This window comes from Planococcus citri, chromosome 2, assembly GCF_950023065.1.
Source record: "Planococcus citri chromosome 2, ihPlaCitr1.1, whole genome shotgun sequence".
NCBI classification, from domain to species: domain Eukaryota; kingdom Metazoa; phylum Arthropoda; class Insecta; order Hemiptera; family Pseudococcidae; genus Planococcus; species Planococcus citri.
The window spans coordinates 42,401,581-42,428,769 of record NC_088678.1 but is presented as its reverse complement, the minus strand read 5'-3'; the positions used below and the strand labels follow the sequence as shown (position 1 = coordinate 42,428,769).

Below are 27,189 nucleotides of genomic sequence, written 5' to 3'. Positions count from 1 at the left end.
GCAAAATCATCATGTTTTTTGAAATTCATATTACACAGTACATATACTCATTCCCTTAATCTTATTGCGTTAACAAGTAGCTGAACTGTTGTTCTGTTTAGCTCTAGCTACGGGTCAATTTGATCAGTTGGATATTTTTTAAATGTAAAATTAGCCTCATTTGTGTCTTGCAAGTTTCAATTCGGGCAAATAATATAATACACGTAGGTATCGTAAATAAATACGTTTGTTTCATCGAATGATATTAGTATAATATGTATTACTTCGTAATAAATATTAATAGAATTTATTGAGTTACGATGATAAGCAAAACGAAAAACATAAAACGAAAGAAACAGCGAGACGATGTTAGTTATTTACGTGTTATATGTACTACATGTACACAACGGTGGTACCTTGCAACTGGAATATCGTCGCTTGATACTCTGCCAATTTTTCATCAACGTAATCTTGAGATTGATTAGCGATAATCTCAGCGGTTGATCTGCCATCGTTTTGGTCGTTGTATGAATTTTCGTGCAATATCGAACTAAGTGGCTCTAAGTAAACATTGGCTGGCATGTGGTTATCTTGATATAAATAATTTTGCGTAGGATTAATATGTTGAGATGGACCACCCTAAAAATTAAGAAAAAAGTATTCATTGTCACGTGCTTGAAATGAGACTTTCACCATGATATTCATATCATGTTTCCATTGCATATGTCTACTTACATGCTGATCAGGCAGATACACCGGCATGGCTAAGGGAGAAATCGCTAAAGGACGTGTGGGTTTGGGGCAAGGGATATAAGGAGGCGGCAATCTCGAAGACGACGCTGAGCTGCTTGTCGGAGACATGCATGGTGAGCCAGCAGGATAATGTTTAGAGGATGTAATATGAGGAGGCGATGGTGTGTACATCTGACGGAATGGAATAGGAGATGGAGTATGAGGAGGCGGTTTCCCCCATCCTTTTGGATAATTTGGAGGTTGCCAAGACATTGATGGTTCACAAGCTTATAGCCATTCCAATCTGTAATCAGAAACAAAAGGAAAATGTGAGTACTCGTAGAAAAATTTCAACAAAAAGCGAAATAAAATAATTTGTGGTCAAATTGATAAAATGTTCTCTTTGATCAAGTGACGCATTTTACATGCTTGTTGAAATTCAAATTAACGGTTGTCGATAATAAATGTCACCATTAAAACAATTTGCAGAAAATGAATCGTTTTAGTTTCAACTTTTACCAAACTAATAATAACTTGGCAAGGAATGAATGCCTTCCTTTATAAACATAGCGACTGACGTTATGTATTATTTAAATGTTCCTTTTAAATATAATGTACAAATTACAAAATTGTATCTACAATATTCTTCATAGACGATTCTGCGATCTGTTCCTATCAAAATAAAATGCGTTTTGTTTGATAGGTAGGTAGAGATACTACATAGGTACTTATTTATGTGCCTAGTAAAAATTTATTCAATTTTCTCTCGGATATTAAAACCTAATTTTTCAATTTTTTTGCATTCAAGTTTTGTAGTGCGAGAAAAAGTAAACTTTTATTTCCTCTAAGGGGGAAGAAAAGTAACTTCTTTTAGAATTTAGAGCAGTGCACCTACCTAACAGACCGCGTACCTATCCGCTACGGCATGTATAGGGACGTTGTTAGGTAGGGATTCGTTAGCTATGATTATGGCTAACGACGCGATGGTTCTACGTGTAAAAATTCAGTCTATGTACTTCGCTTACGAGTGCAAGTACATAGCTCATAGGGTTACCTATCCGCTAGCTACGGAATAGGGAATCCGACCTTGTACCTACACCTTTTGGGTAGGTATGGAGTGAGGGTGCTCCTGTCTCTCGGATGCTTTCGTGCCCGGTACCGAGGGGTATAGGACTGGTAGGGTAGCGCTGGGATAATCCCATTCATTGTTAACTATTTTTGTTTGCTTTTTGTTCCTTATTTTTTGCCTTTTTGTTCCTTTGTTTTAACCCATATATTATCTTGTTTTATTCCTGAAATATATGGGATTTACCAGTGCTTAAAAAGTGCTTACATTTTTTTATTTCACCGAAAAGCGAATGGCGAGGCGGTAATTCGCCAGACATTCGCGAAGCTACTAGATAGCTAGGTCTTCCCTTGGGATTGTCTTTAGTCAACCTAAGGGTTGTTTTAAATGCGTGTGAGAGATGGTATATTAGGTCTGTTTAGGACAAAAGATTTAATTTATTTTTTCTTGCACGTCATTTTTGGTGCCGAAACCCGGGAACGTCCTTTAGATATACTAGTGATCTAAAAGTGCGTTATATTTAACATCACGCCTCGCCTAAAGAGCTACGGTCAGTTTTTTTTGCTTTTTCTTTCCTTTGTTTTGCCTAAGTCGAATGTTTCACTCATTCGCAAGCGTTCTCTATTTTTCGCGCTATATGTAACACATATTAGCAAATAGGATACTGATTCAGCTCACGCAGATCAAACGTACTGATCAGATAGACCAGATCAACTTTTTTTTTTAGTGTGTTCTATATTACATAGCGAAAAGTAGTCACTGATAGTCATTGCGCCTATTATACGATTAGTAGCCCCAGTAATTAGACATACATAAGTGTTTGTGTTTGGGTATCTAGTTCTGTGAAGAACACCTCAAGTCACTGGTAGGTTCGCCTATACATACGAGTAGGTAGTAACAGATTCTAGATACAATTGTGTCTTTTGTGTTTCATATGGAGAAATCCTATCACCATGTAGTGCGATTTACGAACGCAAGTTTGAAGATAATTTTTTCTCGAAGCCTATCATAGGTAGTTTAGTTCTTACTGTACCTATTATAGGTATTTCTTCCTAGTGAAATATTTACTGAGCAAGTTATTATGCGAACGTGTCTATTTTCATGGGTATAGGTATGCATCGGCCAATGTGTATCTGTCCTAAGAGATTATGACGTTGTTTTAAATGTGCAAATATCTGTAAAGTTCTTCATTTCGCGAATTTTCGTGTATAATTCATGTCAAAAATTATATACGTTGTAGGTTGAAAATAAGTAGTAAAAACCCTGTTATCTGATGCAGACTACCTATCATAGGTACTGTCGTGGGAAAATTTCTACAGAGATAAAATTTTGTGCACCAAAATCAATCAAGTAACTAGAATCTATTATTCTGTTACTAAAAATACTGACGTTCCTACCTAATCGTTAGCGTTGCGGTTTTTTTTATCAACCGAATAAATTAAAAAGTGTCTAGCCTATTGTAAAATTAAGTGCTAGAAAAACCCAAGGGTTTTTTATCCACCACAATATCAACCAGCAACGAAAAGATAACGATAATTACATTCGAAAATTGGCAAATATCACATCCGTTATCTTACCAATTAAATAGGTAGAAAATTTCCTTGCAGTCGGACCTACGCGCCGAGCAGTGGGAGATAAGCCCAATCTATTGTTATAGATTTAACCCTTCCATTTATCGGTACTTGGTGTCGTCTGCAAGCCTTGTAAATTTAATCAAGAAGAAACATTATAATTTTTTACTTCATTGTGTTCAGTTCGCGTATCCTTTATGGTGCTTATGCCGTCGTTAAAGTCATACGTGATCGAATTATTCGTGGTTTTGTTCCTACTGCTATGCTGTTATAGTAAAGAATTATTTTTTCGAATCGTGTTAATTGTGCTTCGCGTTATTATTCGTGCCTTTGAGTTTTCGTTTCGTTTTATTGAAGAAATTCAAAACGTGTTTCGTACTTAGTGTATGAGCGATTTACGAATCAACTCAACGGTTTCGAACAATTCCTGCATAGTAACTAGTGATTTGAAATCACATTCCAACGCGAGTTCGCCATATCCTTCAAGACAAAATTCGTTACCGAGCTTTTGCTCCGAAGATAGCGTATTCATGTCTCAAACACCTACTAATAGTCCGGATGTGCAAGGGGGACAACCAGCTCCCCAAGGCGCTCCAAACCGTGCAATAACTCGTAATTTAGCGCAAATGAGGAATTTAAGAATTCCCGATGATCCAATTCTAACCAGTGATTTGCCAATTAATTTTGAGCAAATTCGGAAAGAATTAATTGAACGAGGTATAATGGACGGTTCACCGGAAGCCTCCACTTCTGGGACTAATGTTCAATTCTCAGATCCACCAACTCAGGTTACACCGAGGGTACTATTCCAACCTACAGATGTGTCGAAAGTACCCTTGATTCCTGAGGTTTTACCCGAAACAGTAATTGGTTCACCAGTTACGACCGTGGAAAATGTCGCTAGTTCGACGGTGCGTCAATCAACAGCTCCGTCGACTGAACGCCCTGAAATCTCACCTATTCCCAGTGCAACTCGACGTGACATGACGATGCCATTATTTAACGCTCGATCTCTATCATGGGATAATTCTGATTTACATTTTACATCATCATCAGCTGCTCGTCATCGTCGATACTCGAGCATATTTTTTCCTCCGCCTACCACCGTAGCTGCTGTACCGACTACAACTTTGGTAACCACTGCTTCAAGTACAACTGGTGCTGCGACCGTAGCCCCAACTATTACGGTAAATAGTACCAGCACAATTTTTTCAACGCAAGCTGGTGCTAGCGGAAAGGGTGCAGCCAGTGCTCCTAATAATACTGTCAATTTGGAAGCACGAGTACCTACTGCCGAAAATCATGACAATAACGATAATGTCAGCGAATTTGATTTTGATCCACTTAATTCTGATGAAGCATTCGATACGGAAGATCCTCCAATCGATCTCCAACTTGCTCATGTGCAAATAGTCACTCAAGATAATTATAATAAATTGCTTGATTGGCTCGCTATCCATTATCGTATGCAAGATGATGGAGCCCGTAAGCGAATTAAGAGACTCGAAAAATCGTTATCCAAAACACGCCGTGACATTAATCAAATATACGTTGATAGCGTAAACGATATTAACACACATTTCGGTAAAGTCCAACAGTTCCTTAAGAAGAACATGGAACAAATGGATCATAAGTGGCGTGAGGTACTCGGCGCTGAGTTAGACGAAACTGACCGCGTAATAAAGCTCGCTAATTCAAAAGCTGAGCAAACTTTTAAACTCAATAATACTGGTTTGCTATGCACGATGGGTATTGGTGATCAGCTGATGAGGTTAAAAACATGGTCTAATAATACACGTCAATTTATGCACGAAGATCGTGAGTTCATATTACGAGAACTTCAGACGATTAGAGATGGCTATACTCAATTAGCTGTAGCGTTGAACGAGACTCGTCAGCAGCAGGGTTCAACCAATGCCATCTCAACAACGATACCTTTGTCATCCTCTGGTGGAGCTGACCATAGTGGTGATGGAGATGGCGGTGCTGATGAAACGCCTATTCGTACTAATCGCTCAGGTGGTGGTAAAAGGTCACCAAAGAAAGTAACTAAAACTCCTGAATCTACCGACGACGACGACGATGACGACGGAGAGTCCTCTGATTCCGTTGAGGAAGGCGAAGGTAATGCTTTTAGACGTCGTCGTAAACTCAACCGAAAAATTAAGTTTGGTAAAGGTAAAAAAGACGTTAAAACCAAACACATCATTAGTAATGGTGTCATTTTCGATGATAGTCGTCGATACGAGGTGGTAGACTTCATTTTTGAATTCGAAGAGTTCATGGATGAATACGACGCTACCGAGAAAAAATGGATCCGTTTATTTCGAGCAGCCATTCAGACCACCGATGCAAAATTCTGGAGAGATAACACAAAACCAATTAAATCGTATAAAGAATTAAGAAAATCTTTCTATGAGCACTTTTGGAATGGCGAGCAACATACCGAGGCCCGTAAAACGTTTCTGCGATTACGAATTAATCACAGTTCATCCAAAAAGATCTGTGCTGAACTTCGAAAATGGCTTCATATCTTGGCTGAAACTGACGTTCCTGATCATATGTTGATTGAGACCGTATACGAACGCATTCCAAAAGATCTAAAAGTAAAGTTTAATAGCCGTGCACGTCGAGACTACCATTTATTTGATAAAAAGTTAGGTGAACTTACCAAGACCGAAGAATATAACGATTGCCCATACGAAATAACACCAAACACGAGTTCTCATTCTGAAACTCCGAAGAAAAATCATGGTTTTCGCAAATCTAGGAATAATTTCGATAATTCCAATAATGGTGGCCAATCTAACTCCAACAATAACTCAAAATCTTCGAGCTCTGGGGCATCTGGGTACAAACCTCCCATTCATTCAACCGGTACTCCTGATCCAAATCCACCGCAGCTTGAGGACGTGTTGGCTAAAATTAATAACAAATCATCTAATAATGAAGAGCCTCCAAAAAACGAGGTAGCGAACTCCGAGTCCTCGAGCGAGGGGGAGTCGGAGGAATAGAAACATTACCAACTCACTCAATTATTGCTACTGGAGCTCCGCCGTTAAAAGACTACGAGGTAATTGGAGATTCGCTAGCATATTTTATTTCTTCATTGGTTGACGTTACTGCACGTCGACGTAAACCATTTCGTCGAGAAAGTATTCATATTGACGATTTAATTACTGCAATTAAACAAGTTAAATTTACGAAACCACATGCAGTTCTATCATGTCTACAATCTGAATTAAATCGTGACAATAATAATACGAACTTCAATTGGATACGATCTAAACTCGATGAAATATTAATAATAATAATCAATAAAGGCTTTAAAGATATCATCGTGTTGTTTCCACTTGTAAAACCTGCAGTTTCCGGTGAAAAAGTTCCAAGTGCAAAATGGTATTCGTTTCGACGAATTTTTAGTGAAGTCTGCTCGCTACGGGGAGTAAGATTTTTACTTGAACCCGCGTTATTATTTCTCGAAGCCACTAGTCATGCTCGTATTGCTGATCAAATCGTGCCAGCGTTAGACGCGGATCAAAATGTAAGCCCGATTGCATCCAAATTCTACCTATCAAAAGAAGGTACGAATTATTATCCACACGTAAGTACTAAGCGAGAAATCGCTGGTATTGTAACACATTTTTCTGAATTACCCGATCGACGTACTACCCCTCGCGATAAAATTTCTGTCGGTAAGCTAATGTGTGAACCACCTATCAACGAACGCCCTGGTCAAGATTCGTATGAGAAGCTGAGAGTTCATCAAGTGAAAGCGTCGAAACAGGTTTATAATAAAAAACATGCGGATCCATTAGTTCAAAATCAATTAACGTATCCACCAGAAGAAATAATTACCTGTGTTGTTTCACTCGGCTTAGGGGAATCATTTTATCCAACCCAGTTAGATTCCGGTGCGGTCCCCAACGTAATTTCTGAAGAAACAGCTAATCTCCTGCGGAAAAAACACGCAGATGAAATAGATTACATCAATTTGGACAATCCGGTCCATTGTACATTAGCTGATGATAAAGAAATACAAACCGCGGATTACGTCATAGTTCCTAAATTGAAATTCGGAAAACACGAATTAAAAATTCCATTTTACGTATTACCAGGTTGTAATCAAACGTTTATTATTGGTACTCGAACTATGGATCTATTAAAAATCAAACCTGAAATTAGTGAGCGCGTAGCATATTGTCAACCTACGTCAGAACACTCTAAGGAGATGTTAAGGTATTTAAAACCACACGAATACGAAGACTCGCTAATAATTAATAAAATTAGACTCGATATCTCACTTGAGCCTGAAGTTGCAAAAATTCTCAATCGTGCAAATTTAGCTCGTAAATACCGACGACTACCCGAAGGTATTGAAGATGATGGTCCAACTGTTTTCATCCAACGATTACAGGAAGATCTCAAACTCGCCGTTGAAAAGAAGCAAATTACTCAAGCTGAGTGTGATTATGCATTCGCTGTACTTTCTCAATTCAAAGATATATTTAGTCGTTTCCCAGGCCGTTACGTTGGAGAAAAGGTGAAGTTTGAATTTAATATTCCTCTTGAGGAAATTGAATACCGTGGTGCAAAATACAATCCTGCAAAATCATTAATGGATCGTATTAGACAAGAATTATTAATCATGTTAGCACTTGGCATAATCGAGCCTTCAAACTCACGTTATATAAATCCAATCGTTGCGAACTTGAAGAAAACTGGTGAACTTCGAATCTGCATTAACCCCGTAGATTTGAATCCTATTTTAGAAGTGAATTACAACGAAGCAGGTCTCTTAGACCGAATAATCACCGACGATCCTGACGCGAGATTTTTCAGTTCCTTGGACTTTGTTTCAGGGTTCTGGCAACTCGTGTTGGATGAAAGTTGTCGAAAGTATTGTGCTTTCCAAGTAGATGGTCGCGTTTATCATTTTACACGTCTCCCGTACGGCTTAAAAATCTCGTCAGCCGAATTTGTTAATCTTGTAAATAAAGTCATCCCCGATGACGATGGAATCAGCAAATATGTTGATGATATTCTTCTTCGATCTAAAACATTCAAAGAAATGCTTGCATTAATTGAGAAAATATTCAAACTATTGAGAAAATATGGTTTGAAACTCAATGCACATAAAACTACGTTCTTTCGAGACTCTACAAATCATCTTGGTTTTGTTCTAAAACATCGTGAAATATGCAAAGACTCGAAGAAATTAGACAAATTCATGGCTTACAAGTTATCTCATATTCGTAATGGTAAATTTGAGCTTCGTAACGACAAAGAAATCCTTCAAGTTATTGGCTTAACTGTCTTGTACCGACGTTTTATCAAGAACTATCAGCAAATTTTAGCACCACTTTACGAACTGGTGAATAAAAAGGGCCCTGACTTCGTTTGGGGTCCTCGCCAAGATGAAGCCCTTGCATTACTGGAGCAAGAATATACCAAAGAATTCACCTTACAACCAGCTTTAAACGGTCTAGATTTGTATTTAGACACGTACACATCACACGATGCTAGCAACGGTGTACTTTACCAAATCGTTGATGGCAAAGAACAAATTGTTATGTTCGCAAGCCATTGTTTTAAAGAACATCAAAAAGAATACACCATTGTTGAAAAAGAAATGTATACGTTAACTAAGCTTTTACGAAAGCTCAAACTTTGGCTAATTGGACGAAAAATTCACGTTCGTCGCGATTTGGAAGCTATCGTTGAGAAATTTAGAATTCTATCAGAAATTAACCGTAAAGCTGCTTGGTGGATTGTTGAAATTAAAGGTTATGACCTTATTTTCGACATCAAAACGAAACACAAATCGTGGTTTGGTTTGCAAGCCCCTGAATTAACTATCAACCATCTAAATTTTGTCCATTTCGTATCTGAACCGAGTGATTTTATTTCTCGTGTAAAAGACAGGTTAATTGAAAGTTTGAATCGTATTGAAGTTTATCAGAAACGTGATTCTCATTGTCGTTCGAAGATGAGAAAAATACTAACCCCTGATCATCTCCTAAACAAAACCAAACTCGAAGCCAAGAAAAATATTCTTAATAAATATACTATTGAACATTTACAAGGTCGTAAAACACTGATGCATCGAAATAATGATGGTTCATTAGTACCTGTAATTCCTGACTCGCTGTTTCGGGATACTATGCTCTATATTCATGAAGTATTCGGTCACGTAGGTTCTAAAAAACTTGCTGTGATTTTCCATCGTATATATTATTCGCCGAATATCGAACATTACGCGAGATTCATCACTGGGGCATGTATTCAGTGTAAAGCTAACAAATCCTACAGTGAAAAGAAACCATTAGAATTCGCAACAATAGAGTCGTATACCTTAGGAGATATTTTATCGGTAGACATACTTGGTCCAATCGCTAATGAGTCAGATGAGGCGAGATATCTTTTAGTGGCCAAAGATATGTTTTCCGGTAGAGTTTGGCTTCGTCCAATGGAAAATATTCTCCAAGAAACTGTATGCGAATCAATGGAATTCGTACTGAAACAGATAAATGAACACAAAGTATCTGTTCGTCGTATTCTAACCGATAATGCTACACAATTTACCAACCAAATGTGGAAAGATTTATTAAAGAAATATAAAACGAACCTGAATCATTCCACAGCGTACAATCCTCAATCGAATCCGGTCGAGCGTATGATGCGAACCATTGGTGAAAAACTCAGAGTACGTTTGAATCTCGATTCAAATGGAGCTTATACTCACCATGGTTGGCACAAACACGTTGATATCATCGAAAAACAAATTAATAGTTGTCCAAATGATGTCGATATCGTACCTTACGAGCTCTGGGGCATAAAAGCCCTTGACACTGATTTACCGGTTCCAAATACAGCAGTCATCGCAAAAGAAAGCTTAAGAGCTTTACGAGAAGCCATTAAAGAGAATGATACACCTTCAGTAACCTCAACGGAGTTGTATAAAATTCGTCTTAATCTCCTTGAAGATGTGTACCATGGCACTGACAATTTCGCTTGGGCATGGATCGATGGCGCTTGCGCCAATAACGGTTCCGACGACGCTGTTGCTGGAATTGGCATATCTTGGCATCCCGAAGGCTCGAAAAATGTATCTGAAACAATAAAACACGATAAATATCGAACTACTAATAACCTCGCTGAAGTAATGGCATTAAAGATAGCCATGGAGGTTATGATCGACCATAAAGTTCCAAAGTTCAAGGTCTTTTCAGATTCTCGGTACCTCACAGAGGCAATAAATTCATCGGTCCAGCGATGGAAGGAAAATAAATGGAAAAATGCATCGAGAAAAGAGGTAGTTCACAAAGATCTCTTTGAAGAAATCATCAGCTTGAAAGCTCAGTTTGATGAATTCGAACTTCAGCACACGTATGCACGTCAAACTGATGCTGGAAATTTTGCAGCTGATCGTTTAGCTCGAAAAGCTGTGTACACTGATGATTTCGAAAAGACGCGAATCGAAGATATGACCAATCATCAAGCTTTGATGAACTTGGTTCGTGAACGAAGATATCGGAAAGTTCAACTGGAAGAGCAAAAGTTTAACGAGAAACATGGAGATCCTAGAATCTTCGAAAAAGGTGAATTGATCTTGATCACTGATCACCGTTTATCATCATATGATCGTGGTACCTCGAAAAAGCTCTATCCAAAACGTTATGGACCGTACATTATTAAAGCTAAAGCAAAACCGAACTGCTACGAAGTCCAACACGTAGCTGATAAAAAAGATAAACGCTTAATAAATGTACGACAAATAATTACTTACTTGAATTTACATCAAATTGAACAGCTTCGACGGGATCTAAAGTTGAGGTCGAAATTTGATAAGCGAACTTTGAAACAACAGCTCAAAGAATTCGCTAAACACCGAGACGTACTCGAAGATTTCTTTGAAGAACTACCGGAATCTCATAACGATGAGATGATGAAAAATAACGATCTTCCATCTCAAATTGAATTACCGGAAGCTGTAAAAGAGTATCGTAAGATAAGAAAAAACACTCGTAGAAAGCTCACGAAGGAAACACAAACACAGTTTGAAAAATCACTTGAAAAGGCTATAGCTAATGATGCTGAGTTTGCTGAACTTAGAAAAAAATCCGAACACCAATATTATACTCGAAATAAGAAACGATACGTTAATTTAGTTAAAAATGGTCGAGAGATTCGTATTAAAAAACGCAAACGCACTAAAAATATCAATCAGCTCTTGTTGAACAACGTAGGGATCGAGTACAGTACGCTTTTCGTAGACCTGTACAGATCCTACGGTTCTTGGCCAATCAGCGACGAGGATACTAAACCCCTTGCCGCTGACTCCGTTTAACTGGTTGCTTTTAGATTCGAAGCAGATGTTTTTGGCGATAACCGATACAATACGCATTACAAAGCGAATATTGAATTAGATGTAATTTTCATCACTTTATTCGAATATGTTTAATGGCTGTCTTTGGACTAAATGTGTTATCTAATTGTAAATGCGTATTAATGTGATTTTTCTACGTCTAAATATTTGTTTTCTATTAAGATTGACCGTAGTGACTGTTAGCAGGTATGTACGACTGGTTCAATAGTATAATTAGCAAAATACACGTGCTTTGAATAAAATTCAAAACAAAACACCATCTCACGTGTTGGCCATTTTCCCTTGTAGAGGAAAGAGTGTAATAATTTTCGATTTCTAATACGTTATGTATTTTCAGAGTACCGAAGAGTGACCTTTACGGTGTAGATTTGGCGTAGCGTCTGTCGATATTGCATACGTTAGACATACCAAGGTATGTATTTTATTCAGATAATAGTGCATTTCTCTATACTAGATTCCATTACGATGGATGTTGATATTTGTTTCTGTTAGGTGAAGTGTATTTGAACGCTATATACGAAGAGAGAATCTACGGCGAAAACTAATCCGTATCGTTATTGTTCGTGTGTTAGAGTTAATCTCGGAAGGTACGTTTACTGTCTCAATATTAGATCTCATTACGATGGATGATTACATCAATTGTCTGTGTGTTAAATAGATTTAGCGTCATCAACGGACATATGATCGAACGAAGCTCTGTCATCGGTACGATTGATTTAGAATAGTTCTACGTTAAAGAGGTGAGCATTTTATACGTTAGATACCATTACGATGGTGTATTGTGTATTAACGACAGCACGTTATTCTTGTTCGTAGAATTTGGCTCGTTTACGTAGGAATCTTGGTACGTTTTCCGGCAGAGTATATTTAGTTATCTACTAATCTCGTTTCTACCTAACTCCTGATCGTGTCGATACTGGTGAGTACTTAGTCAGTACTAAATTGTGTGAACGATTTTTCTTTCGTACTGACCATTTATTCAATAGGTTCCAGTTACGACTGAAGAACGGAATTTACCATTCATTTACGACAAGTTTTGCGTTATTTTTCTCGATCCTCCGTGTTTATTACGACGAAAAGTAAGAATTTTTCAACATTAGACCTACATACGTGTATGGTATTGCTATCTTTCGTGTATTTAACAAGTATTTTCGTCGTATAGATGGCTGAGAGACCAGCTTGTTGTGGCGGTTGCAAAGAGAGCTTGGGAGTTGTTGCTAACGATGTATGCTCGCATTATTTACATCAGCGTTGTTTTAACGAATACGCACACTGCCAGACTCCTAGTGGAGCTCCTGTAGCTGCTCTCTGTCCCGTGGAAAATTGCAGAAAACCGATCGGCATTGCCTTACCGCTGCCTGGCAACTGTCTTGATACCGTTCCGATCATCGGTGAAAATAATTTACTGAAACAACTGATGCAGGAAAAAGACGTCCGCATTACTACTCTCGAACACGAAACGCGACGGCTAATTGAACTCTCCATTACGACGAAAGCGGAACATGAAACTGCGTTGGCGGCTCTTAATGAAGAAATAGACGATCTAAAACAACAATTAGCCAACTACAAACATCGTAGCGCAGCTCCAGCGAACCCAGCTCCGAAAAACGAGCCCAATGATGATGACGGTCGCGGCAGTGACGGTGGTTCCTCGCTACGTCCAAAAAATTCCGGACATTATTACCGATCTGGTGGAAGTAATAGCCAGAACCAACGTAAGCGTCCCTATTACGATAATAATCGCAAAAATCAAGGCGGTTGTTCATCGTATTCGCAGCGTACTGCCGAGAATAGGACAAATTCGACAGAGGAGCCGTTCGCAGCGCCAAAAAGATCATCGACATATGATCAGAATTCGGACGTCCGCCCACGATCGAAACTGGAGGAAACCGCAGCTTTTGAAGACTTTTTCAAACGAATGGCGTCGAATGGTCTCTCAATTCTGAATCATCTACCCTCGAGAGTGTCCCAACACTACGGTTGTAAAGAGGTGATCAAATATGTAACCGTCACCGAATACAAGAAGACCTCCAAATCAGCACCGCTTCGTATATTTTTCATTAACGGATACGCATTCTACGGTGACGGGGCGGCATTCTCTATTTTAAAGACGGCGCTGAACAACGAAGAAAGCTATTTGGCATCTTTACATTCGTCTATGTTAACCGGCCCGAATCGTCAAGCAAATGACATCGCTGAGTGTCTTAATTACATGGGAAAGACGATGTCACCATATGTAGTGTTATCGTGCGGTTTTTACGAGATGAAAAACATATCCGGTCAAGAGGAAAACTATAAAAGGATTCGAAACCTTTTAGCGGTACTCATCCAAAATGGAGTGAAAAAATTAATACTCATCCCAACCGTCTTGGGAGATGACGAGAACCATTTGCAACGCAGGCGAAAATTCAGGCAGTTCCTCCAGGGTGAAGCGCGAGAAATTAATACTCAATACCCCGATGTCGTCGTGAAATATCTCAGCTGCCTAGAACCTATCTTCGACAGAAGCCCTTTCGGTACGGATGGCAATGGAAATCCGTTTATCGGGTTTAAGACCTCGCTTGAAGCAATTCTGCATATCATGCCGTTGCTGAATTCTCGGTATACTAATCGCGGAGGATAAATCGTAGATATTCGTTCAGACAAGGTCGTAGAATTGTAGAGTTTTTTTTATTTTCTAAGTTTCGTTTCAAAAAATACTCGCGATTTCGTTATTGTCGGTAATTCTATTTTTAGTTTAGTTTTCTAGTACTCAAGATTATGACCTCGGTACTCATGCCATTTAATCATTGATTCGTTTTTTTTTATTTTTGCATGACTATGGTATTCATAGTACAAGTTTTTTTGTTTTTGTACTCAATAGAGATAAGTGTTATTTCTCGTGGTCCATTACCTAAAATATTTGTTAACGTACAAAGCGAGATATGTTGAAGATTTTTTTATTTTTTTTTATTTCGAGTCATCTCTTTTGTAGCTACTTGTTAAGACAAGTCAAAGGTAATTTTCGCGACGATCTTGTTTTTTCTATTTACGTAACTATCGTTATCCGGTCCATTACCAATAGAAAAAACAAACGAGTATTCGTCTTTTGAATTAGTTACAATATTTTTTACGATTTACCTTACTTTGTTTTTGTTTTATTAGTACTCAGAGTTTGATCATTTGTGTTGACATACTCAGAATTATTCTTTAAGTTACGACTCAATTTTTTTACGATGTTGAATCTTTCGGTATCTAATACTGCATTCGGTTGCCATTATGGTTGTTGAATTATTCAATATCATTTTTATTATTACTCAAACGGTTTTTTCCTTTCGTTTTCTTGCTTTTTTGGTTGACTTGGATTGTAGCTCGAATTAAGATTCGACAATTTAATTTTGCATCAATTTAAAAGAAGTTTTTTGTGAGTTAATTTGTATTCTTAATCGCATTACGTTTTTCGTGTTTTTGTTTTTTGTTCTTACGCTTGATTTCAAATACATTGAATTAAGATGCATTTTCAATGTCAGAAAATAAATATATCTCGAAAGCGTTTCTTGTCTTATTATTTTTAGGAAAAACCCATAGGCGTAACTACGAAGAACTATAGTTAAAACTCAACGTTGCTGGTGGTGGAAGAATTCAGAACGAAATACCCCCCACTACTAAAAGATAAATTCAACAACTAACGTAAAGGACAGACATACCATATCACATTACTGATTTAGAATTACTTACGAGTAATTGTGCTGAACATTAGCCTGGTTAGACAACACAAGTGTTGAGTATTTTCATTGCGAATAAGCCTAATATTCTCGATTATTTAATATGTCAGTAATGACCATAGATGAATACACGGCTGGACCGTTTGTTCACCTCAACGATTTTACCACCGTTCGCAATGAAAACGACGATCTAAAAGCAGAAATTCAGTATTTACAACGAAAACTGAAACACGTTCGTCGACACAATGCAAACTTGCAAAGATCCATCGCTACCAATGATCGATTGATCATTAAGCAACGAGATGAAAACCTGGAGCTTAAGGCTGAGCTCAATCAAATCAAAAAAGAAAAAGCGATAGTTTTTAAAGCCCTCCAAACCCAACTTTGTCATCACCATCATCATGGTCACTCTGATTCATGCTCTGAGCAAGACTCTCATTCAAATAATGATCAGAGTAGAATGGAGTCTAATAGAAGTGACGTTGCTTCGGACAGAAGTGATAATGGCAGCGTTATAAATTGGTGGTAGGAATTTTTATAAAAGTCTCGTGGTACATCTTTGTCTTTCGATAGCAACAGTATCTTTATTCGTCTAACGCTAGCAACACCAAGGTGTTTTAATATGGCTGAAAATTCTGTTCCAACTTTAAATAACATTATCGATGAAATGAGTACAAATAATAATTACTCATCTATTACGTTTTTAGACAGTAGGTCAAATTTTATTTCAATAAATCTCGAACGACCTCCTCGCTTAAATATGGGCATCTCGAACCTGTATTTTTTCAAAAAACCATCTTACGAGCACTCATTTCGAATTTTTAGGCCTAAGTTGTGTCAATACGAAGAAAAACTCAACATAGAGAAGAATTTCGCATATCGCTCACAAAGACAGAGAGTCCTACGGGATTTATGCATTAAAATCTACGAATAATTCAAAATTTCTATTTTCTTCTCAGAAGATATTTTAATTTTTAATTTTATTTTTTTTTATTCTATTACATATTATATACATTCCAATTGAAATTACTAAAATTTTATTTTTACAATCTAATTATCAAAGTATTCGGTTTCGTCGCTGTAGTCATGGAACATTGGTAGTTCAACGGCAGGTATCTTGAAAAGGCTCGCCTCTCCTACTCTTGACGTAGCTCGAACGTCCTGAAACAGATAAACAAAACATTAACGGTCGGTGCATTTATGATACATACATTTACGCTATGCAAGTACAAAGGGTGGGGTCGAGATAAGGCAAAAGCTGTAGGCATTTCTACGGCATCACTACCATATATGGTAACGGCCGATCTTGATCATTTCTATCCCCACTTCTCTCTGAATATTATGCAGCTGACTTCAAACCTCCAACCAGTTGAGAAATCATTACGTGTTTTTTAGTTCAACAAGCAACACCTCTTGCTTACAACCCAGTCTCTCTTGTTAATGGTTAGTGTGCTTTACGAAGCACTATTGGTATTATTCTCATAGCATATCTTAGGAGATATTTGTTCGCATTTCTATTAGACAACATACGTGTTGTAACAGGATGGATTCAATTCGATTGAAGATAGCCACTTGTGTAAAATGCAATCAGTCTTTGGCTGGTAATTTCCAGGGAATTTATGCCAAAATTGGAATCGTAGCCGCAGTAAAATGCGGTCATACATATCATCGTAGATGCTACGATGAACATATCGAGCTAGTTTCATTTAAGAATACCGCTCCCTGTGCGTATCGACTGTGCATTCAAAGACTTAATCGGAGTTCATTCGTAGTCATCGATACCGCTATTGAGTCTCACCTAGTTTATACAGCAGCTGCTAGGAAAGAAATAGAGAATATATTCCATCAGCTCAATCAAGAGCTCGCCGAAGTAAAATCTAAAAATGCAGAACTCGATCGGAAGGCTGAGGCGCAGCGCGAACATATCCATGATGTACATATCGCCCTACGTGACCTTCGGCTTAAATTTCCACGTTTGAACGGTGCCATCGACGAATTGTTGGCTATGATTGACGACTCCTCTTCTATAATCTCGATCGATGGTGAACAAGTTTGGAATACCCTACAGGCGTATGTTGATACCGCGAAAAGCGATAAAATCAACCAATTGATCCACGATCTTGAGCATCCGGCAAACGATGGTGACATCATCGACATTGTAAACGAAGCAGCTATGCAGGAGGACGATGATTTTCCGGTGCCTGCTGAACCATACGCCAGTTTTCTACCGCCGTTCTCATCAACGCCGAATAAGGCTGAAAAAATCGAAAACCAATTAGTTTTATGGAAACCAATCGATACCGAAAATAACATAGGAACCCCCCTTCGAGACGAGCCGACTTACCGCGATGATTCTCCAATGAAATCCGACGTCGATGAACCTTTGGATCTCATGACGTCTCCTAACATCGAGTTTAATTCAGACTCGAATAATTCTGACGTTTGGAAACGCCATGTTGCGCAACAGAACTCGAGGCAACCACGCATTACGATCAATAGCATTTCCAAAGTATCACGGTCAACAGCTAAGGTGACTCCGTTCAAACCTAAGTCATCCCCACCGGCGGACGTAAAACAGGCTGGAAATTCTGATTCGAACCATCAACAAACTGTACCTTCTGGTGGAAACTCTCCTCGTGCAGGTCCTTCGGGTGTACAGTTTCCATCGCGAGATGTAGCCAACGGTAGAATTGAAAAACCATATCGGTTACGACCAATATCGCCTCCTATAAATCGCAGCGAACGTTGTAAGCAGCGATTAGAACAACTAGCTAACCGAAGGCTTCAAAATAGCGCAAATTTTAAAGTGCCATCGTCGAGAAATCCGCGCCGAGAGTACGCCACCCGGCATGACGCACGAGTCATGTTCAATAATAATATCGTCGATTTGCCAGTTAATATTTCGAATTTCCAGTCAATAGTAAGGAATAGTGGCTTCAACCTTGTAGAGACCATTCCTCCTTACATCCATCGTCCTGAGCTGGTGATGCAGCGTTTTCATTATTACTTGGCAGAAGCCCGTGTTCAATTAAAGCGCCGCGCCGACGAATACCTTTACTATCTGCAGCAGTATTTACTGCTGGGTGATGGGGTCGTCTTTACCATGATATTGGACTGCATTGGAAACAAGCCAGATCGAAGAATGGCTTTATACGAGTCTTCGTTCAACGGCGAAATGATCAGTGCGGAGTTACTCGGAAAGAACATTGAAAATCATCTTATTACCGTACCTTCGTTCATTCTCCTCTGCATAGGGGAGCATGAGATTCAAAACATTCCAGAGAATCTCATGTGGGTTGGAATTAAACAGTTGATTGAATTCTTGTTGCAACGCAACGCGCTAAGAATCGTGATAATTCCACCGATCTTGTATGGGGTGCACCCACTCAAGAGAAGATCTCTCCGAAAGTGGTTGCGAGAAGAGGCAACAAAGTTGGCCGCCCCCGGCGTGGTAATGTACCTGGAGTTCGTAGAGGATTCATTGGATCGTACTGGGCCAATGTACGATATCACCTCGGATATTCCGCGACTTTTAAATCAGATCATTTTAGAGATCATCACGAGGATCTTACCGATCGTTTCTCACGCTAAATAAAATATCCGATCATCATCTGCGTGTTACTCGGCGTTTTTAACGATTTCAACTCGAAAAATTATTCACAAATTCGAAGAACCAACTCAAATTCGATTTATTATCACCTTCGATCTCGATTTCTTATCACCGGCAAACGTTCCACGGCACCAATGTTGCCAACCGATTGACCAACGCGACGAAAAAACCGAAGACAGCAGGGCTGCCAATAATATACGAATTGATTTTTTATTTTTTTTTTGTTTGTATACAAACCTAATTAAGATTAGATTGTGATCAATTTCGAGTGTTTTCAATTGGAAATTTATTTTTGTTTTACCAAATACTTTAGTATTTTAGTTTTAATGTCTTATATAAATACCCATAGGTATACTATGATTTTCGAAATCAATAAGTTGTACATAATTTTTCTATTTTTACTTCCATATACTCAATGTCTAGATAGACAATTTTTTTATTATTTCGTAATTTGATTTGTTTTCCGGCCTTGGCCATTTTATGATTTTCGTATTTTTTCTAACATTAAGATGTCCTTTTAAATATTAGCCATTCTAATATCCCTTAGAAGTATTAATTCTGTTTAATTCTTATTCGTGACATATCGTTTTGTCTTTACTAGTATTTTGTCTTTTCAAGTGTTTTTTTTATTCTTTTTGAGTTTCATTGCTCTAAGATGACTAATTACAAACATTTAATGTCTACTTAGAAGTATTATTTTATTTGGTTATTTACTGATAACGTTACGATACGTCTATATAAATACTTCGTAACATTCTTTCTTTTTTGAAAAGTCTAAGACTGACTAGTTTTTTTAATTTCTTCTGTTTAGTTATTATTTTTTACAAAATATTTTTGTTATTCTATACCTTTTGTTACCGGTGCCTTCTTTAAAAAATAAATCGGGGCATTCCTCATAGACCACCCATGAGTGTGTAGGTTTCAGGGTAATTTTTTTCAAAATTTCACTTTTTCCGTATTTCGTGTCGAAGATTTATCTTATAAAGAATGCTTGCATTTTTTGTAAAATAAATCGGGGCAATGTAGTGCGAGAAAAAGTAAACTTTTATTTCCTCTAAGGGGGAAGAAAAGTAACTTCTTTTAGAATTTAGAGCAGTGCACCTACCTAACAGACCGCGTACCTATCCGCTACGGCATGTATAGGGACGTTGTTAGGTAGGGATTCGTTAGCTATGATTATGGCTAACGACGCGATGGTTCTACGTGTAAAAATTCAGTCTATGTACTTCGCTTACGAGTGCAAGTACATAGCTCATAGGGTTACCTATCCGCTAGCTACGGAATAGGGAATCCGACCTTGTACCTACACCTTTTGGGTAGGTATGGAGTGAGGGTGCTCCTGTCTCTCGGATGCTTTCGTGCCCGGTACCGAGGGGTATAGGACTGGTAGGGTAGCGCTGGGATAATCCCATTCATTGTTAACTATTTTTGTTTGCTTTTTGTTCCTTATTTTTTGCCTTTTTGTTCCTTTGTTTTAACCCATATATTATCTTGTTTTATTCCTGAAATATATGGGATTTACCAGTGCTTAAAAAGTGCTTACATTTTTTTATTTCACCGAAAAGCGAATGGCGAGGCGGTAATTCGCCAGACATTCGCGAAGCTACTAGATAGCTAGGTCTTCCCTTGGGATTGTCTTTAGTCAACCTAAGGGTTGTTTTAAATGCGTGTGAGAGATGGTATATTAGGTCTGTTTAGGACAAAAGATTTAATTTATTTTTTCTTGCACGTCAGTTTTACTTTATTCTCTCATTCCGAAATACGAAAATCACATCTTTTTTTTAACCATGTTCTTGCTAGGTTACCTAGTTCTATTTGTTTATTGAAAACTTATCATAGAGATACTTCCCGAAAATTAAACGGCATTTAAATGGTTCTTATCGGCATTTGTTTATTCGATCCCTTAAGAACCATTAAATTATCCATCATCAGTTTTTTCAAGGTAGTAAACAGCTCGTAATTTCGTTTTTATAACAAATCAATGGTGATTTTACTACTCCATTAGTTAGAAGTACTCATTTCCCTTCCAAAAATATCTGTCGGTTAATTTTTTCTTCGATATATCCTAACTTTATTTATTAATTCCGCAAGTTCTACTAGTTGACCGGTGTTTAACATTATAGCCTACATCAAATTTTTACCTAAAAAGTATTTCCTTCCGTGTGTTCTTCTAGCACCGGAACCCGAATCTTATCATCAAGCTATTCGTACGTTGTAACCCGATCACCGCGAAACACTTATCACTGTCCGCGAAATAGCATGTTTTCGCGAACTCGAAAAACACCTCCGGTAAAAAAAAATCTCGAAAACGTCGAACACTTGACCCGGTGAAAAACACGAGATTGAAACGATTATAAACTTGCAGATGTTTTTAAAATGTTACACATTTATTCACAGCTTGTATGTGTAGTCGACTAAGTATACAACGACAGAAGGCAGGTCAGAGTTAATAATTGCTCTAAATTTAGAAGTCAGCTCTAAATGCAGCAGATAAGGCAATATTGTACACATAGTTGTCTTTTTTTAAAACATCTTTTCGCATAATAATTTCGCATGCGCGAATTTCTCTGTTGAGATTTTTTTCAAATTCGAACGTATACCAGTGGCACAATTTTTCTTTATTTGAAAATTACAAAAATATATAGATATAAACAATATTTTTATAAACCGGTAAATTAAATTTTTTTTTTTTTCAGGACCACAACCTTGCATAATTATGGTACAATGCAAGTTGTAACCAAACACCGCTAGTTATTCTTAAAAATTTATACATAATAGGCACGTATTTCATGCACCGTTTAAAAATATTTCATTACAAAATTTTTTATATTAAATTTTTTACATACGATTTAGGCAGCAAAATATTAAAATATGAAACTTACTTTAAAAAATTTGTACAAAACAATAGAATTACAAATATTGAAACGTAATTTATCACATTATCGATCAACTTTGGCATACTCAATTAAAAAAAATACTTGTGACAAGAAGTACTGTAATTATGATGAGTATGGAAATTGTTTCAAGAAAAAAAATCATAACGAAACATTAGCGAGCGAAAAAAAAATATTATCATTGGTAACTATACCATCTGCTCTAAAGAATTTGATCACAAAACGTATTTTAATTGAATAAAATACTGAGTAAGTCAATTCATGTTACGGTCAGTTTAATTAACTGAAGTTTTAATTCTATTAAATTTTAAAAAATTAAGAAGAAATAAAAATTCCTCGATAAAAAGTAAAAAGATTGCTTATAAAAATCACAAATCATTATGATTACGTAAAAAAGATTCATAAATTAATAATAGTTCAACGCCATGTCTCTTTCTATCCCTTCAAATCCGATTTCGTTTGTAAATGAAACACGTTCCATGTCATCGGCAAGAGAATCATCATCAGAATTTTTAGTAGTTGAGGAATCGTGAGGGTTGAAAGGGGCAGCTTCTTCGTCGCTATTATCGGTGTCATTTTCTTCAGGACTGGCTAATCCGATAATGCGTCTGATATCTAAAGGTAATTTATCTCCTGCATCTTTCAATTGGTAGAAAATACCTTCTGCTTGAACAAAAATCTCATCCAATTTCATCCTCATTGAGAGTTCGTTGACGTACTAAAAAAAAATAGAAGTTAAGCGTAAATTACTCGTAAGCTAAGAAATGGATATGTTTGTGAGTGGTCATGAACTCATGATTTACTTTTAAAATTTCTGTGAATCCATTTCCGGGTTTCATTAGCTGATGTTTCTCCATTTCGAGTATACTTGCAGCGACCAATAAATGGAAATTAGGACACGGTAGATCCGTCCACAATACCTAGACATCATTATGAAAAATTAAAACTTTTCGTTTTTTGAAGTCTCGCACAGACATTTTTTTCAGTCGAATTTCTTTTGAAAAAAAGGGCCTCATAACAAACCAATAAAGGTATAAAAGGTAGCGAAAATACAACAAACTAATTTGACGATCTTTTTACCATATTTTACAGTTGAAATTTGATGCGTTTTACAACTTCTTTTCTCTCAAATGGAAATTCGATTAAAAAAGTAACATTCTTTGTTATCCTTCTTACCTCCCATAATACCATAATATCTTCCAGAACGAATTCCCGCTTGAATAATACCAATAACCATCGGAAACAGAAGAACATGTTATTAGATTCGAAAGTATGCAAATGAGTGGCGAGATCTGGCGCTATTAATTTCAATATAAGGTACACTTCATTGAGCTGCTTCTTCATTCCGGCTTGATCCAGATCGAAATTTTTACCCTGAAAATAAATAACAAACATCAATTCACATTTCCGCCAAGTTTTTCTTTTTTCTTTATTTTTCATATAACTTACGACTCTTTCCATGAAACCGACGAAACACCAAAATGCATCTACTTCGTTTTTCATAAGGCATAAAATAGGTGATAACAAATCACTCATTCCCTGAACGTAGCCGATATCAAAATTATACATCACGTATGTCATTAAAATATCTGATAAAATGGTTAAATTGGGATTATTGTCTCCGGCGTAGAAGGGCATAGTACGATCAGTTCTATTTACGTCTTTTTCTGCAATAATGTCAATAACGTTCAAGTCAGTGTTTTCCAATAAAGGGAGCACTATTTAGCAAATCAAATTACTTTACCTATTAAACTTTTTCTCTCTTTGAATCCTGAGAAACGTTCTTCCTGGCCTGGTGTCATCGTCTGCCATTGTCTTTTCATGATGAAATATTCGTTCATCTTCTCTTTATGGAGTTGATCGCATTCTGTCGAAGTATAATTCCACGGATAGAATTTCAACAAATACTTCCATACTTTTTGTCTTAGTGAAGGTTCAATTCCCTGAAGAAAACCGTAAGAGAAAATACGATATTTATGAGCGGAAAATTTTCTACAGTTGAATTGAAACTAGAAAATATTATCAAAAAGCTTACTCCTTTGAAGACTATGAACTTGATAGCTTCTGCATTACTGATTCTGCCTTCTGTATCCAAAAACGATGTCCATTGTTGAATATTTAAAGGTTTCTGGCGAGTAAAACATGGTCTCGGACTGAGAGATATTTTTTTAGCTTCGATAATTGTGAAATCGGATTCAGGAGTTTTATTGCCTTCATCTACGTGAAAACTTTTAGTAAGCAAGTCAACAACTTCATCTGGTCTTTCTTCAGGACCCTTATACACTAGAACAAAATAACACAGTTTAGAAATAATTACGTTGACATGTTGTTCCGAAGACAAGCAAGAACTTACATATAATTTCACTCAATTTAGAAAAAGTTTGTAAAGTGGTTTCATACGGTCTGCTGTGCAAGTTTCTGACGAAATTCCACACGTAGGTCTCTTTTTGATCTCGATTAACGGGATATAAGTTCACATCATCGAATGTCTTCAATGCTTTAACTTCTTTACGTTCTCCGACCACAATAAACGTAGTTTTCGAACGACCAGCCCTGCAATCATCACTCATATTATTCAACTCGAAATAACAGTATTCGTTAAGTACACGTTTACAAACACTGATAAGGTTTTAATACACGGATCGCAACTCGCAACTCGGATCGTACTTCGCGAAAGTAATCGATGCCGAGCGAAACTGATAAAAATAACATTTAATGACATCATACCGTCGTGTGTTTAAAAAACCACGCAGAAGGTGCACAAAACCGTCGCTGTTATCAGCTTGAAACACGAACGAGTAGCGATCGTTGTTCTGATCAATCAATGATATTTGAATTCCATGTTCCTTGACTTTGTAACTTCGTAAATTCGCTATATGGATACGAATCGTTGGGATAAGCGAACAATTATCGACATTACCTGAAAATTCAGTTTTATTAAGTGGAATCCGTACATTTTTCGATGAATTTTTTGAACAAACTACTTACTACTGGTGGAACATGTTCGTCTTCTGACTGCATCTACTATATCCCATTCAGCATCGGTGTTCTCCAATTTGAATGACGATTCATCGGATCTCCATTCGATCCATCTACCAGTTCTCTGTTGGGAGGATTTATACATTTAATTTTATCATCACTTTTATAAACTAAGTGCTGAATTGAAACATACGTATTGTACAATGCTGAGAATTCCTGGTTTCAACGTAGTACTGTTATCGGAATTGAGCACTTTTAACGCCACTGCTTGATGACAAAATACCATCTTGAAAAAAAAAAAAACAAGAAGAAGAGAATGCAAATAAGTACTTCAAAATAATCGTCGTGTTGTATAAAACAATGAAATGTAAAATCAACCTCTCCAGGGTCATCATCGCCATTCTTCGGATGTGAATGAGAGTGCGAATTCTCAGTCGTAGGATTGGGCATCTTGCTTTTCGTAACAGTCAGTGTTCTGGTAACTGTAAAGAAAAATTACGAAACATGACATTAATACGCATCATATTACGTCACAGATGTCACACAATAAATTATGTATAATTATCGAATAAAACGTAATAAACTATGCATGTACCAGGAACAATATTAGTACAAGCAGCTTTCAAAGGGTCCGAAAAAGTGTTCACTTTTGATTCCATTGTAGTCATTAGATGTAATATTGTTTTAAGCAATAGAGATCTAGTTTTAAGTAACTTTTCGTCATCTGTAGTGATCCTATCTATACGCCCGAGTAAATGGCATAGCTTAGTATCAGCAGTTCTGTAACTGTCGTCCATTTTGCTACCAGTGATTTGATCAATGCGTTCTTGAAGTTCGCGGATTTTTATCACACACGTATCGATTTCGGTTTTAGCATTTAACACAACGTGATGTTCGAAATAATTGTCACCAGATTTTAACAAACCGCGCAATAAAACTTTCATTTGATTCACATCTTGAATTCCTTCGAATCCGCGGATTTTTAACTCGTATTGAAGCTCCTCTTTATCCAATTTTGTAACCTCCATTGTAAAAACACCACACGTGAACTTTACTTTGAAAGAAAAACCCGACTTTTAGAATACGAAATTTTCCTTAACAATTACATCGTTCGTAATCGTAACGTAATGTTTAAAACAATCGCGTCATTTTATAAACATAAACCAGTTTGTCAAGGTTTAGAATACCCCTTCTCAAATATAATACTAGTAGTGCGAAATAAGTAGAAAATACTTACGATGATTTTAATTAATACATCAAACACATATTTAACATATTGATGAGGGCAATAATGTTGATTATCGAACAAATCGACGATCAGTAACTAATTATTGTGAATCTTCGCAGTTCGTACCTTCGTAGATTCTTCAACTTGATAAAGCATATCACCAAAATGAAATGCGGAAAATTTTTTGTTTGTTATTGTTATATTTTTACATCAATGCCACGTGAGTGTGTCTGATTGATTCTTTTATCCTATTTTCTTACCTACCTAATGAATGAAGCTTTTTGTTTCTCTTCGGATACGCAGTGCGCGCTGCTTGCATAGAATCATCTCTTGGTCTTGATGAATCTTGCATATTGTACATGTACTTGTCTTGATCGTGTCTGTCATGTGTTTTCATATTACAATTACGTATTTATTTTCATAGGTACTTTTTACTTTTCAGTTTTGTGTTTCGTATCAAATTTATTAATCATTGTGCATGTTTTGTGTTTTCCCTCATTCTTTTTGCTTCAATGTTTCATGTACATGCTCATGGTACATGGTACCTACTACCTACTCGTGCTCTTGTAAGCACTAGTAAGTTGGTACCTACTTCGTTTCGTTTTATTCCATGTGCTGACTGAGTTATACAAGTACCTACCTAAGTACCTATCTAATGATTTTTGTCTTCTTATTTTCATAATAAGTAAATTTTACGTCGTCCTTCGTGTTCGGAATCACTATTTCAGAAGAAATGACTGTTTATCATTCATATAGGTATCGAATAATCTAGTATAAAAAATTTAATTTCAAAAATGAATATTGGAAATACATATAAAATTAATTTGACAAATGGACATGGAATGGATTTGTACTCCTCTTATGTAAAAAACATATGTAGAATAGTAGATAAGCGTAATATCACATTCACAATATCACTTCTCCATTCAAAATCTTGACTCATTCAGTCTAGTCTACTGTGAACCAAAAAAAAAAAAAAAAAAAATACATAACTCAACATTGAACAATAGAATTTCTGCCTTAATTAAATCAGTCCA

General features: G+C 37.0%; 2 protein-coding genes and 1 long non-coding RNA gene across 5 annotated transcripts in view; 1 reads left to right on the top strand and 2 right to left on the bottom strand.

Annotated features, from left to right (window-relative positions):
• Positions 1–27,189, top strand: part of LOC135835868 (uncharacterized) — a 40,874-nt gene that overhangs the window by 434 nt on the left and 13,251 nt on the right. Inside the window, exon 1 of one of the 2 annotated variants that reach the window (XR_010556961.1) lies at positions 26,257–26,372. The exons of the other annotated variant lie outside the window; for it this stretch is intronic. This is a non-coding gene — a long non-coding RNA (uncharacterized LOC135835868). Of the gene's footprint in view, positions 1–26,256; positions 26,373–27,189 lie in introns of those variants that run through there. 2 annotated transcript variants of the gene reach the window in all.
• LOC135835866 (uncharacterized) lies at positions 209–21,468 on the bottom strand. The gene is made up of 3 exons (XM_065350326.1): positions 21,193–21,468; positions 715–1,015; positions 209–618 (listed from the first exon to the last, which is right to left on the bottom strand). Exons 2-3 carry the CDS (start codon positions 982–984, stop codon positions 373–375), a joined length of 516 nt encoding a protein of 171 aa, XP_065206398.1. The 5' UTR covers positions 985–1,015; positions 21,193–21,468; the 3' UTR covers positions 209–372.
• Positions 21,649–26,303, bottom strand: Tbc1d15-17 (TBC1 domain family member 15/17). 2 transcript variants are annotated; one of them, XM_065350314.1, is made up of 12 exons: positions 26,162–26,303; positions 25,303–25,406; positions 25,118–25,210; positions 24,934–25,048; positions 24,673–24,865; positions 24,299–24,498; positions 23,981–24,228; positions 23,690–23,888; positions 23,395–23,612; positions 23,122–23,319; positions 22,749–22,865; positions 21,649–22,663 (listed from the first exon to the last, which is right to left on the bottom strand). In XM_065350314.1, exons 2-12 carry the CDS (start codon positions 25,372–25,374, stop codon positions 22,352–22,354), a joined length of 1,965 nt encoding a protein of 654 aa, XP_065206386.1. In that variant the 5' UTR covers positions 25,375–25,406; positions 26,162–26,303; the 3' UTR covers positions 21,649–22,351. The 2 variants fall into 2 exon arrangements, with proteins under 2 accessions (XP_065206386.1, XP_065206385.1); XM_065350313.1 differs by lacking the exon at positions 26,162–26,303 and adding an exon at positions 25,520–26,067.